The sequence below is a fragment of the Haliotis cracherodii genome, unplaced genomic scaffold (genome assembly GCF_022045235.1).
Source record: "Haliotis cracherodii isolate W230 unplaced genomic scaffold, xgHalCrac1.p SCAF_2, whole genome shotgun sequence".
NCBI classification, from domain to species: Eukaryota; Metazoa; Mollusca; class Gastropoda; order Lepetellida; family Haliotidae; genus Haliotis; species Haliotis cracherodii.
The window spans coordinates 28,464,783-28,479,033 of NW_027266275.1; the positions used below are offsets into that span (position 1 = coordinate 28,464,783).

At 39.1% G+C, this 14,251-nt stretch overlaps 1 protein-coding gene across 1 annotated transcript in view; it reads left to right on the forward strand.

The window, feature by feature from the left end:
- The window catches only part of LOC139467937 (calcium uniporter protein, mitochondrial-like), a 102,923-nt gene that overhangs the window by 47,016 nt on the left and 41,656 nt on the right, over positions 1-14,251 (forward strand). The window contains exon 3 of the mRNA XM_071249529.1: positions 9,090-9,260. Coding sequence (XP_071105630.1) covers positions 9,090-9,260 — 171 coding nt within the window. The remainder of the gene's footprint in view (positions 1-9,089; positions 9,261-14,251) is intronic.

Sequence of the window (14,251 nt, forward strand, 5' to 3'; positions counted from 1 at the left end):
TCAAAGGTTTTATCGCCCTTTGCAACAAGAAGATAGCCCACAGGACGGGTGTTTATTGCCAGAATCTTATTCTACTTGAGATGTTGGCGCCAACATTTATCACCTTCCATGTCAATGTGCACTTTTAAATATAATTTATTTAACATTTATGGTGTGAAAAATCAGCTTCCTTTTGTCTTGTTCTGAGATCCTGTTTGTGCAGACAAATTGAAATCAAATTGGATATGTGTGTAAATGTTTCTGCTCATGATGAAAACATTAGAAATGCTTTGACGTGTTTTTGTTAAACCACACGAGAACCGGTCAATCTAATTTCTGTAAACACGGCCAAATAATTCAAACAGCATTAAACCGATGAAAGACTGCAAAAATATTGTTTTATCTAACCTGTTTAGAAGTATATTCCATGACATTATGATTAAGCTTAAATAAATGTATGTATGCAGCATAATTCTTTCTGCTTTGGATGTTTTTGTTAAATATGATTGTTCACTTGACCTTTATATTTTGGTGTAATGTTAAGGAGCTCCAATCATTTCCCATTGCCTCATGATGTGAATGTCAATGCAACATTCCAACAGTTCATACTTATGTATAGCCTCTCAAATCTCAGTAAGTTTGAAATATGTGAAAGATTAATTAAATCCTTCTAATAAACACTCTCTAAGGCATCTCCATTCTCTGGTCAAAAGTTTTTCGTTTCTGACATATATGATTGTGTTTCGAATCCCACATTTGCCCTGATAATGTTTCATGGTTCGTCAGCATCATACCTGTGCACATGGTTTTCACCAAAGTGGTTAATTCAGATCTGCCTCACTTCCGGCTTGCCACCCCACCAAGCTATCATGCGGTGATGTACCTTTAAAATTGTTCAAAGAAGCATTAAGCCAAACTCATGAAATCATCCCATATAAACCTTGTTTAAAGATCCTTGTGTGTGTCCGTTTAGAACATAACTTTATTTTACATAATACTTTCACCAGATGTTTCCTTCTGAACTCCAGCGATCTCCCTAGCAACCTACTGATGTCCGGAAATGGGGCTTTGTCATCCTGCCAAATAACGCTGGGAAACCGGCAACATGGGGAAGGTTAATGTACTCCCGCTTTCGCAGTAGAGCTAAACTGTTGTAATAGACTGTATTGTATATAATGCAGTCTTTTTTTTACTGTGGTGACTATTGCATTGGTGAATATGACCCAAATAGTCAGTTTGTTTCCATGATGTCTTTTTGCCAATAACAAGACTCTTTAGTATTTCTGTCTTGTGTGATGACTAGAGGGCTTCTTTTTTAGAGTAGGGTTATTTGGAAAATCTGTGACAGTTGGATCAAGAGGTTTGATAACTAAGTGGGAAGAAAATGCCTTAATTTACTTAATGGTGCCAATGTATACCTATAAATAAATTTGACAGATTGTGTTACTTGTTATCGGAACTTATCGATGAACTTGGCTCTGTGCCTGTGTCTTAAGGCTACAGTGTTCTTTCCTCATGTTGATGATATGTTCTGCCCATCATTCTCTATAGACAAATTCACACTGCTAAACTTAATTGTTTTAACACAGATTTTACACTAGAAAATAAACTGTAATTAGGCAAACAAGGGTAAATTACAGTTCTTATTTTTGAAATTTTAGATAGGTAGAATTAACCATTTTAATCTCAGACGTAATCTCGGAAGAGTGAGAGTGAACATCAATGGCCTGTTTTGTATGTTGGGATGTATTGATGCCGGGGAAAGTCTGATGCACACTTCCTATGGTTTTTTTTGCATAGTTGATGATTGAACACTACATAAATATTGTTTTTCTCATATCCATCTGTTGGTCATTGGAAAAAAATAGGCCACCAAACAGATGTGACCGAACTGCGTTCCACCTGCTGTCATGATCCTATTGACTGATTCCTTTATCAATAAGTGAAGTTGGTTCGTATTTATTGGAATAATGTTTTGTAGGAAAACAGTTTTCATCAGCATCACTTTAAGCCTTGAGATATATGTCACATTCTGAGTGCTGACACTCACTGAAACGTGAAGGGCACAGGTGGCCAGTGGTCGACATTATGCTGCAATTGAGTGTATGGAGTTGTGTCTCGTTGCCATACCAGGATCTGCTGATAATGAATTCGTCTTTATTTTGAACTTGGTTTGTCGGCAGCATACCCATGCTCATTGATTTGACCAAAATGCTAAACATCTGCCGTCTGTGTCACTTTAGGCTCTTCTCTTAGAAATTGCTTACACACTGTTATGAAACTGGAATGTCATTCAAAGCGGTATTGAACTCAATTCACTCACTAACTCAAACATGAATGGTAACTTTCATTGGCAGTCCTTTAGGAGGCAGCTGTCTTCTGGAAATAAAATGCACACTTGTTCATGTATTGATGTGCGGACGTTGTTACAACATTCAGTTGTAATGAATAGTCAAAGTAACATAGTCTTCCAATTGTTGCCATGGTTACAAATATGACCTTGCTGCTAAGGGTTTTTGTAATGATGTTAATCTTGTTAAGGCTTCTGTTTTTCATTAGCTGGTTGAAAAAAACCTTGTTTTGAATTTCAGAGTAGGTGGTCAAAACATGTTTTTTAATAACGTTTAACTTCCAGAATAGTACTGCAACTAATGAATGGAAAAAAAACTAGACAGTCACACCATCACAGAAGTACAATTATTGTGATGCCTATACTGTAAGATAATTGATTTTTGTTTTTGTTGTTGTTTTTCGAAATAAAGATTTTTATACATATTATACACCATTTCTTATGAACAGCAATGATCAGATCTTCCGTTTCTTCCATTTCACCTAGTTGTGAAACAGACTGCACAAACGATTTTTTTAAAAGTCGTTTATTTTATTTTTTCTAATTTCAGTTTCATTTGTCAGGCGATCTTGTAAATCCAATAAAAAATATATGTGGCGTAACAAGAAATTAATTTGTATGGATCGAAACATTTCTTTTCCGCGGTAATTCTAGAGACTATCATTGTTTTGTGAGATATTAGTATGGCCGACATGCATTGTATTTCTCTGTTGAAATATGTTATTTCATCAAATATAGATTGATATAAATAAAAAACATGGTGTGAGATAAGAGAGTCAGCCCAGTTACAGCATGTGTTTGGCCTTTCAACATGTTCAAGTGACTTGTGTTATGACTCAGTGGACAGCTTCTCTGTTGGTTTATATCGATTGGACGGCAAGGGCAGTGCAGGTATGCAGTTTATATAGCACATTCTTATACTGGCCAATATTTATTACTGGATGTGATGTTGAACTTCTGAGGAATTGGGTTGATGTGTGAGTTTATGTTGATGTTACTACATACAATCAGACAGGCAGCTGTCACGGTATGCAATCGAACCTTGTTGTGACAAACTTGTGGCGTCCTGGAATAAGGTTTGCATTATCCAGGGTTTGAGACATCCAACAAAGTGTATTTTTGAAAACCAAACATCATGTTATGAGAGATTGTCACCAGATCCAGATGCAACATTGATTTCAAGGCGTACGTAAACGTCAGTGCCCAGGCTCCTTGGAGTGCATGGACGGCAACTCGGGCGTATCATCGCTCTCACTGTCCCCATCTGGATTGGTGTCATTGTTTACATCATATCTCGAATAATAGATTCACTGACATCATCTCAGTCTGTTTTACTTATTTCTTAATATTTTTGTGTCATCAGCAGTCACGTGAGAACACTCAGGGAACTTGCTGCCAATGTGTATACAGTAATCATCTAGCACTATTGTTGTTTAATGACAATAACAATCAAACACCATGCTTACGCTATACTGTGCAAATGTTCGCATTTTCTTCTGACGATGCACACATTCTTTATGACTCTTATATGTTTGAGTAAAGATAAAGCTTCAGTCAACTTCAGTGTATGTATGATCAGATCATTTTATATGTGTATCTAAATTGTTTTAAACGAAGCCCTTGCAATGTCCAATCAGACATTATGTAGGCAACTCTTGAAACCTACATCAGGTACCAGGGTAGGGTAGGGTAATAAGGGATCCGGTACCCGCATAGTAAATTTAGACTTGTCCCAGCCATTCTACCTGCATTACTTTGAGCATGGTAATAGACATGGACCCTAGCGGTTTACAAAGCGCTCTGCCCACCTCTGTTGTCGAGTAGTAGAGCATTTGCCTAGGGGAGCAGCAGGTCGGGGGTTCTTTATTTGACTGTTAAAGAATGGTACTTGTTGCTACCCTGCCTGGATCTATAAAATCAGTAAATTAGTGCAGACAAGTACATACACGCACGCATGCACGCACACGTGTCACTATATGAATGCTATAATTTTAAACACATCTTCACCTCACCTTACTTCACAAAGCTTACAAGATCACAACTCCCCTTCTTAAACATAGACCGACGTCATATAGCTAGAATATTGCTGAGTGCGGCGTTAAACAGCAAACCAACATAGACTTACTACAGTCATAGTGCTACGATCCCTTCATCAGTAGTGTGGACGTGTGTTAAGTCTTTGCTTTTTTAGAAGTTTTTTACTTTTGAAGTGACATTATATTTACTGTCCAGAGATTTATCTGGCCATTCTTAGAGGACAATCTTTGGCCTCTAGTCTATGCCAGATGTCTGAGAATTCACAAATTTGAATTGCAATTTTTTCTATTCAGATATTTGTAATGGTTTATCTTTGTAAAAGTGGCTTATATTTCACTGATAACATGATCACTAGTAGAGAGGAAAGGGCTGCAGTGCTCACTGTTGTGTTGTTGCAGTGAGTGTAATGTTAACACACCTCTGAATTTTAGAAAATAAAATAAAAATACTTTTCAAACTATTCAAATTTGGGACAAAATGAAGCTTTTTTCCCAGTTTGCTTGCCATGGACACTTAGTTCGAAAAGTTAGATAAAGCCCTGACTGTTATAGACATATTATGAGAAACTGATTTCACTGATCGATGTTGGAAAATATATCACAATTTACATGATTTACCAATTTATGAAAATAGTTCAGAATTATCTTCAAACATGGAAACAGTTTTAGGACTTGATCTAACAGAACTCTGTCCTCAGTTCATGTATGAATAAATTTTAATTTTTCTCCCTGAATTGACGTGTACTGACATCCAAGGTTTAGATATCGACATGAATTATGTGCAGTCAGTATCTGGTTGTTATTAATGTAATATGATATGGGGGCAGATGTGCATCATTGATATTGTCAGGCGCCGAGGTAATGCCACGCACCATCTCCATTGTTTGTAGTGTACACTTTGTGCACTGGGAAACAAGGAGAATAAATTAAATGCATTACATTACCAGAATCACTTGAAGTGTTAAACTGCAGCATGGTATCTCAGTGGGCTATGAGGTTTTGTTTTGTTTGTTTGTTGTTTAACACCGCACTCAGCAATATTCCAACTATATGACAGGGGTATATAAATAATCGAGTCTGAACCAGACAATCCAGTGATTAACACCATGAGCATCGATCTACGCAATTGGAATTCGATGACATGCATCAACCAAGTCACACATACACCATTTCATGCACCATTACGCCATCTCACAATTGCACCACGCTGTGCAGAGTTGTGTCCCTTGGGCACGCCAGAAACCTATGATTGTGGGTTCGAATCCCAGTTCGCCCCGATTATGTTTCTAGGTTTGTCAGCACCATACCCGTGCTCGTGGGTTTCACGGAAGTGGTAAACGTCTGAGACCTGCATCACTTCGGGCTTTCCTCCCACATTAAGCTGACACGCCGTGATATAACTGGAATACTGTTAAAAGCGGCGTTAAACCAAACTCACTCACTCACTCACAATTGCACCATTTCACCTCACGCCACTGACCATCCAACATTTACCATTGAGTAAACTGAACTTGATTATTATGTTTTAGAAGTCAGAACATTTGCTGCTGTTCTGCCTATGTGATAATACATAGTGAACTTGATGTCCTGTATATAGTTCGGCATGAAGCATCCAGCAGACACCACTCCTTCTTATGTGGCTGAAGCCTTCGGGTTCAATTGATGTCAATAATTGAGACTACATCCTGAGAGGCTGATGGCCGCAGAATCTTAGCCACAGGACCATTAGACATCCCTGTCTGACTAGTGAGAAGAAAATTAATCTGTCACTTACTGGGACAAATCTATACCTAGGAACAGAGGGCTACTATATATCTGGCATACGTTGTGTAGATAGACCATGATGGACCTGTATGACTGGACTAAAGGCTTGGTGGGGAAAGGAAGAGGAAGTGTGTGCAGGACTGGCACCTGTGTTCCTGGTCGCCATTATCAGGATAACACCTATAAAGTCTACTCCCTTCCAGGTCGGCTTCATCATGCATAAATGATGAACACAGCCATCATGCTATTTTTGTTAGATTAAATAAACACTGTTACTTACTTGAGTTGCTGTCAGTAATATGGTTTATGTTGTGATTACACATCAAGTCAGGCTGGAATTACCACAGAAATTGTAAGTTGTTCTCAGACTTTGTATGTTGTGACTTTCAGTTTGCAGGGTGTATTTGTTTTACAGAAATTTGATGTTCGGTTTATGTCAGAAACTTTTCCTGAGATGGTAGCTGCAATGGATAGTCAAACCCTTATGTTTTTTAAACTTTATTGCTGTAAATGCTTTTATTTATGGAGCTGAAAATATATATTAAAAAACAACAACAAAAACTGCTGATTTGAAGTCATTAGAGTCCTAAAACAACTTTAAATAGTTTCAACTGGTAGTTTTGATTCTTTTGAATGCCAGGTAAATTCTGGTTCGGAGTAGGCCCCAAGCATTCAAAGTCATAAGAGCTGACTGACAATACAATTGGGTCAGCTGTTATTGTGTGTTCATCGTACCCGACACCATGAGTATTTGTTCATGCATTCAGCTACTTGTTGACCTGGTTCGGACACGTATATTTACTGGTTTCTGTGATACGCCTGGAATATTGCTGGTTGTGACTTAAAACAATACTCATTCTGCCACAGTGGTTTGGTGGAGCTTCTTGTATCATCAGATCAAACAAACAATATTCATGAAGCTTTTGACCTGACTATGCAATTCTTTCCTCTCAGGCATGTTCTACAGCTACGTAACTTTAGCTTTAGAACAGGCAAGATCTATTTTGAACAGATTAATGTATAATGATAGAACAGTTACAGATTTTGCCTTATGTATGAGCTAGGAATGCTTTTTACTGGGAATGATATATGGAAAATATGCTTTTATGATAGGAATTACAGATATTTATGTTGTCATCTAGGAACAATAATAGGCATTTGTATGCATGACTTTAAGGGCTAAAATCCCTTTCCAGATGAACAGTGCTACTGGGTGACAAGAAAAGCCTGCTGATAATATAATTTCTTTAATTCTACCTCAATGTCCTCTTCTTACTGGATCTCTGGTATGAGAGTGGCAGATTCCTGCTTTGGGAGTCCGTAGACAGATTTAATCACAATTTTTTGGTGTATCTTGGGAAGGAATCAAAACGGGCATTGGCTATGGCATTCTATTAATCTTGAGTATCAGAGGCAATTCAGTGATCTCAGGGGTGATCGAAGCAGTACAGTTCTTGCAGTGGAAAACAGCTAATAGGTCTGTAAAGAAGGACGGGGACATGAAGATTAGGGTTGTAATGAATATTTAACCGTTTCTCAAGATGTGCTTATTTTATTCGATAACGTGATATATTATCGATTATGACTTGAAGTTTAAGTCAATCTTAATGGGACAGTAATTGTTTAAAAATATGTGTACTGGAGTTTTGATAGAAGGTGAATGGAGTCGAAGGTAAACATAAGTGTTTTCATTTTGTCCAGAAATATTTTTTTTGAACAATATTCATTATCTTGTGTTTATATATTTTTTAACTGTTGAAAAGTAGGATCCCAAGTTTATTTGATTTATTGTATACTTATATCTGTTGATCTAAAAATGTTGGAAAAAAACAGACTGCTTTGTAATATTGCCATATCGTAGTGAGTTTCTGAATAGAAATCAATAATATTTTACCGGCCTAGAATCCCAGGATATTTCAACCTGAAATTAAATCCAAAGTGGATGTCGTTGTGTCTTTTTATTTGAGAGATATTGATTTTTGTATCCTCCTTTGCTGATGAAAGTGTTTATGGGTTCTGGTGTAACATGCTCTGGCTTCTGTTACACCAGATCAGGATTTGTTGAATTATGCAAAGCCTTATGGAGTGATAAATGATAGTGACAACATAATTGTAAAAGCTTTGCCTTGGGATATACAAACATGATAACGTTTGGCTGCAAAGGAAACCTTTAACGCGTTGTTGTACCATGATGCAAACATTTTACTGGATCTTAGCACCTTATCTTGACAGTGCTTGTTTGTGTAGCAGGGTGTGGACCCATCCCACAGATGACATCCGTTCCTTGTCAGCTTGCTGGTGGGGTTAATCTCTTTGGTCATGTGGACAAGGTGTCTGACCTCAAATCAGAAGGACTGTGGTTCGAATCCTGTCACTACGTTGGCGCTGAACCTGGGGCTGAGCATTTTCATATTAAATTTCAGCAAAATAAGTCTCAGTACCCTACTATGCGGCCCGGGACGTGTCATCTGTTAAGGGGGGAGTAAGTAGCAGGGGGTGGAGCCATCCCACAGATGACATCAGTTCCTTGTCAGCTTGCTGGCAGGGTTAACCTCTTTGGTCCTGTGGACAAGGCGTCTGACCTCGGATCAGAAGGTCCGTGGTTCAAATCCCATCACAGGACTCGGAAATTTTATGGCCGCTACACTGGATAAGTTGGATATCTATTTCTTATTCTCTTGGGAACAAGTGTGCATGAATGGCTCAGTTTTCTAAGACACTGCAATTCACTGGTCAGAGCTTTGTCCCCTAAGTGCCAGAATGTTGTATCTGTTGGCCTTGGATTTGTGAATTAAGTCTTTTGTCAAAGGGCTAAAGCGTGGTTTGTTAGGCCAGACTTTTCAGCATGTGCTTTTCAGCAGATTTGAATCCCCATATTGGTATAATATGTGATACAATTGGATGCCTTGGCCATTGTTAGACAATGAGGCGACACTGATTGATGATCTTGTTTTTTTCAGATGTAACTGTCAAGTACTCTGACGGCCTTCCAGTCCTCTCAGTGCCTTTACCGTCTCGTCGGGAGACCTGTGAATTCACCCTCAAACCCATCACCCACACAGTGGGGGATTTCCTGCGCTTCCTCCGAGAAGAGGATGGAGGCATTGACAGAGCCTCAGTATACACACAAGGTCAGTCACTTGCAATGCTGGAGCACGTTTTTGATCAGGGCTGATATACCTAAGCCTTGACATAATGCATCGAACATCGAAACCATGACGTAGTGATCAAACATTGAATCCATGACAATACGTTAAACACTGTAACCTTGATATAATACATCAAACACTGAATCCATGACATTTAAATCAAACACTGAAGCGATGACATAATTCCTAGCAAAGATGACCCATACCGCACAAAAATAGCCCATTCGTAGCAAAGATAGCCCATTCGTAGCAAAGATAGCCCATTCGTAGCAAAGATAGCCCATTCCTCACAAAGATGACCCATTCCTCACAAAGATGACCCATTCCTAACAAAGATGACCCATTCCTAACAAAGATGACCCATTCCTAACAAAGATGACCCATTCCTAACAAAACAATGCGAGAAATTTAGGAACAATGACATGATATGTATCACAATAATTTGTTCCAATTAAAAATGAAATGTATGTATTGCTACAGAGTGAAGCTGTGTGTTAATCCACATGGACTGAAGCGTACTGCTTATTGTATTGCTCAGTTGATAATTAAGGTGCAGTGCTGGATGAAAGTCTCCAGGCTCATGGTGTGGGTGGAGATAGTGATCAGCAGCCGACATGTCTGCCGGTAATAATGATGTATCCTCGCCGTAACTCAACATCCATTCAGTGTTTGTTAAAAAAATTTGCATATGTATGACGCTAGTGGGGAGCTTGTACATTTTTCCGATTAATTTGGTTTTGCCATGGAAACAAGCGGAACTTAGGATTAATCGAAGACTGAGTCTAGGGAGTATGTCATCGCCATAACTGTTATGTGCCTTACAATATACAGTCTATGAAGGTAAGAGGAGTATCAAATGTAGGAGCCGTGGATAGCTCCAACCATATAATGGAACTGTTTAATAGGATATTATAACAGATATATACCAGGCAGTCTTATATCTGGATTATGTAAGATTGTCATCACTATCAAGTAGCTAAATTGTTTGAATGGAAGGGTGATCTCTATAATGTAATATGGAGAAAAAACACAGGTAATTTGCAACTTGTCCGAGGATGCAGAATCTGCAGCAAAGTCTGACACTAATCAAGTTTCGGTGCAGCAGAGGCTATAGTTCGGGATGTGTGTTAAATGTTCTGCTGAAATATTTGATTGAAATGATTGGATGTAGACAGGGATGAAAGGTGATGTTGAGCAGCAATGCCTTCTTGGTTTAAGTCGAGAGATGTTGAGATCAGAGGAAAGCTTGATGAAACAGCATCAGATATGCACTTGCTATGATGACAAACACTGAATTTGGCTCACTTGTGTAATTTGGATGATATATTACCAAGGTGACAGGCTATCCAGGAGAGAAAACATTTTAAGACCTTGCGTTTGTAAGTCCTCTTTTTCTTCACTAGATGTTTGTCCCCATTCATCAACTACATAACTCTGCTCAATTACTTAAACGAAGCTGTCAAACCAGGAAAAGAGGACGTCTGCGGAATTGGGGAATACCCGGTACCATGCAACACCGAATAAACCAATCCACCATTTTGATGCAACTTGTCTGCTTCACACTCCTGTGTAAGCTTCTCTTGTTGTCATGCCGTGGAATAAGCAAGGTGGTTGTCGGTATAAATTCTATTCACCTTTGAAAAAATTGCTGCCTGTCCATCACGGTATCTCCTGGAAAAGCACTTAACTGATAACTAGGTTTGACCCTTCGAGAAAAAGTGTCTTCTCAGTCACGTTTTTTTAGTGCACTACAAAGGATTGGACGCACAGGAGACTTGGATGATAATCTTAAATTTTCAGCTATTGCTGGTTTTCTTTTTCTTCACTTGTTTAAATTACTTGTTCCTGTGGGAATGTTCCTGTACAGTTTGTTTAATAAGAAGGTTCTCCAGAGGACTGGATCCATTCTGTCCTGTTCTTTCCTCTTAATAAAAGAAGACAATGCTTTGTGAAAACTGCAGTCTTGGCATGATTGGTTCAAGTTATTCAGTCCATCAACTCAAATTTTATATTCAAGTGATATCAATCTAATAATTAATGATTAAGCAATTTACAGGAGACGCTTATTACAGTGAGACCAAGACTTGAAACAGGTTACAGACCGGGGAGTTTTGTTCTCCTTTAACCGGGGCGGTCGGGTAGCCTAGTGGTTAAAGCGTTCGCTCGTCACGCCGAAGACCCTGGTTCGATTCCCGACATGGGTACAATGTGTGAAGCCCATTTGTAGTGTCCCCCGCCGTGATATTGGAATATTGCTAAAAGCGGCGTAAAACCATACTCACTCACTCACTCACTCTCCTTTAACCATTTCCATGATCATTGGAAATCTCTGCTAAAAACAAATTGGATTGTAAGATTCCCTGTGTTTATGAATCACTATCAGATAGTGATGGCACCAGGTGTTCATGAAAGGTGAACATATCATTTTGTATGTTTGTTTGTTTGTTTAACGCTGCACTCAGCAATATTCCAGCTATATGACAGCGGTCTGTATATAATGGATTCTGGACCAGACAGTCCAATGATTGATATCATGAGCATTGATCCAAGCAATTGGGATACAATGACATGCATCAAACAAGTTGGCGAGCCTGACCACCCGATCCCATTAGTCACCTCTTACGACAAGCATAGTCGCATTTTACTGCAAGCATGGGTTCGGGACCTTCACAGGTCGAACATATCCTGCCTACTGGTGGCACAGGTCACAAAAACATGCAAAGGCAATTCAGTTGATCACCTAAAGAAAACACAGTCCCAGAAGAGACATCTGCCTGTTCAGTCTTTGGGTCAGAATGATATGATTTTGAAAAGTATCAAGTATGTTAATCCTTCTCCAGAAACATGCACAGTTCTGAAGTGATAATTACACTAGTCATTTGATGTTTTAACTCACTTGTCTCAGACAAAGCGACATGAAATTTCAAATCTAGTCTTTGAAGTTGCAAAAACACTTAGTAAACTTATGATGCATTCTTGTATATCCATAGTACAAGTCACAGCAAATGTGTTTGGGAAGTTTTTTGTAGTTGTGGTTTTTAACACAACTTGCTTGGTGCAAGTTTAAATACTGCGTATGTCACTCTCCTATGAGTTGAAAAGTATAATCTGCTCAGATGGGTCTCAGAAAACTGGTACAGGTAAATAGATTGTTTGATTGATCTTTGTTTATTCTTCGTATACTTGTAGTAGTCTAGTAGAAGCATTTTGTCCGATGAGATAATAGTTGCACCATTGTGGTATTAAATCTCACACATGTTTGTCACTTTTTGCTTTCCTCTTACATCACTGCAGGGGTGGTCGGGTAGATTAGTGGTTAAAGCATTCTCTCGTCACGCTGAAGACCCGAGTTCGATTCCCTATATGGGTACAATGTGTGAAACCCATTTCTGGTGTCCACCACCGTGATATTGCTGGAATATTGCTAAAAGCAGCGTAAAACCATACTCACTCACATCACTGCAGAACTTCTGAATGACTTATGGATTGAACTTAGCTCACCTCAAATATAGTGACCGGGCGGTCGGGTAGCCTAGTGGTTAAAGCGTTCGCCCGTCACGCCGAAGACCCGGGTTCGATTCCCGACATGGGTACAATGTGTGAAGCCCATTTCTGGTGTCCCCCGCCGTGATATTGCTGGAATATTGCTAAAAGCGGCGTAAAACCATACTCACTCACTCACTCACTCACTCAAATATAGTGACCAGTTTACCCACTACATTGAGCTAGAGGCAGTAAAAGTGAAATACAACATGTACAACTCATTGAGTCAGTATACAGGTTATTTACTTCAATGGGACACCAGGATTACAATATAGCACTGGAGCCTGCAAGCAGACAATATTTACTGATGCTTTGGAAGAAGCTGCAAGACTACAATTACAGCCAATATATATATGTCAGTAGCATGTTTTACATCTGTTAAAGTGTCACAACTGGTTGGGGGGCTTTTGTCCACAGTTAACAAAAAATATGGGTTATTCAGACAACTTTGGCTGAAGGCTTGAGTTCTCTTTTGATGTATTCATATTGTCTGGAGTGGAACGCAGCCAACCCGGCCTCAGCTCTCAAGATGATGACATTATGGCTTTGTCCCAGACATACTTATCCTGACAAAGATGCTTATATTGGCCTTCATATTCAGTGAGTCATAATTTTCTATGAGGGTATCACTTCAATAAGTTTGATATCATTGCTTTTTACATCTTACTTGGACAGGTTTGTATAAGTGGTTGCACATTGTCTTGCCTTATTGCATTGCTGTGCAGGAGTGGCTTCAGAAGTGGAGTGGGGGCCATGCAAACATGATGCGTGTCCACCTTCATTCAAAGCTCACCTGGACCATAGCTCCGAGGCCATGTAAATAAAAGCAACACAAAAAAAACATATCCGTAATCTTTAGAAATCACTGTTAAAAGCAGTGTCCATTGTACAATTCAGACTACCTACCCATCCACCTACCTGGGCATGTTGCTGCAATTAGTTGTTAAGAGGTGCATCACTTTGCCCGGAGTTGTGGGTTGAATGCCCGGAGTACTCTTGCGTTTCACCAAAGTGGTAAACGTCTACGATCTGCATCACTTCACACTTTCCTCCCACATTAACCTGACTTGCCATGTTACAACTCAAATACTGTTCAAAGTGGCATAGACCCTAACTCACTCACTCACTCACTCACTTTGGTAGTCTGTGAGTGGTGAAAAAGGAGGGACATGGTCACATACACTGATTACAATTTGTAACTTTATATACTCATTGTTTTGGAAATGTAATTGTTTTTTGTATAAAAAAAGTGCCTAAGATATACAGACTGACATGCATTCGGAAAGCGTCATTAGTTAGAAAGGGTCAATTGCATGCATGCATGCACACTTTGTGTACATGTTAAAGGTAATGAATCTGTTTAGAGTTACAACGATTCTCCAGGAATCCTGTGTGTAAGGCCTTATCTAGTGCATGCACAATTGCAGCAT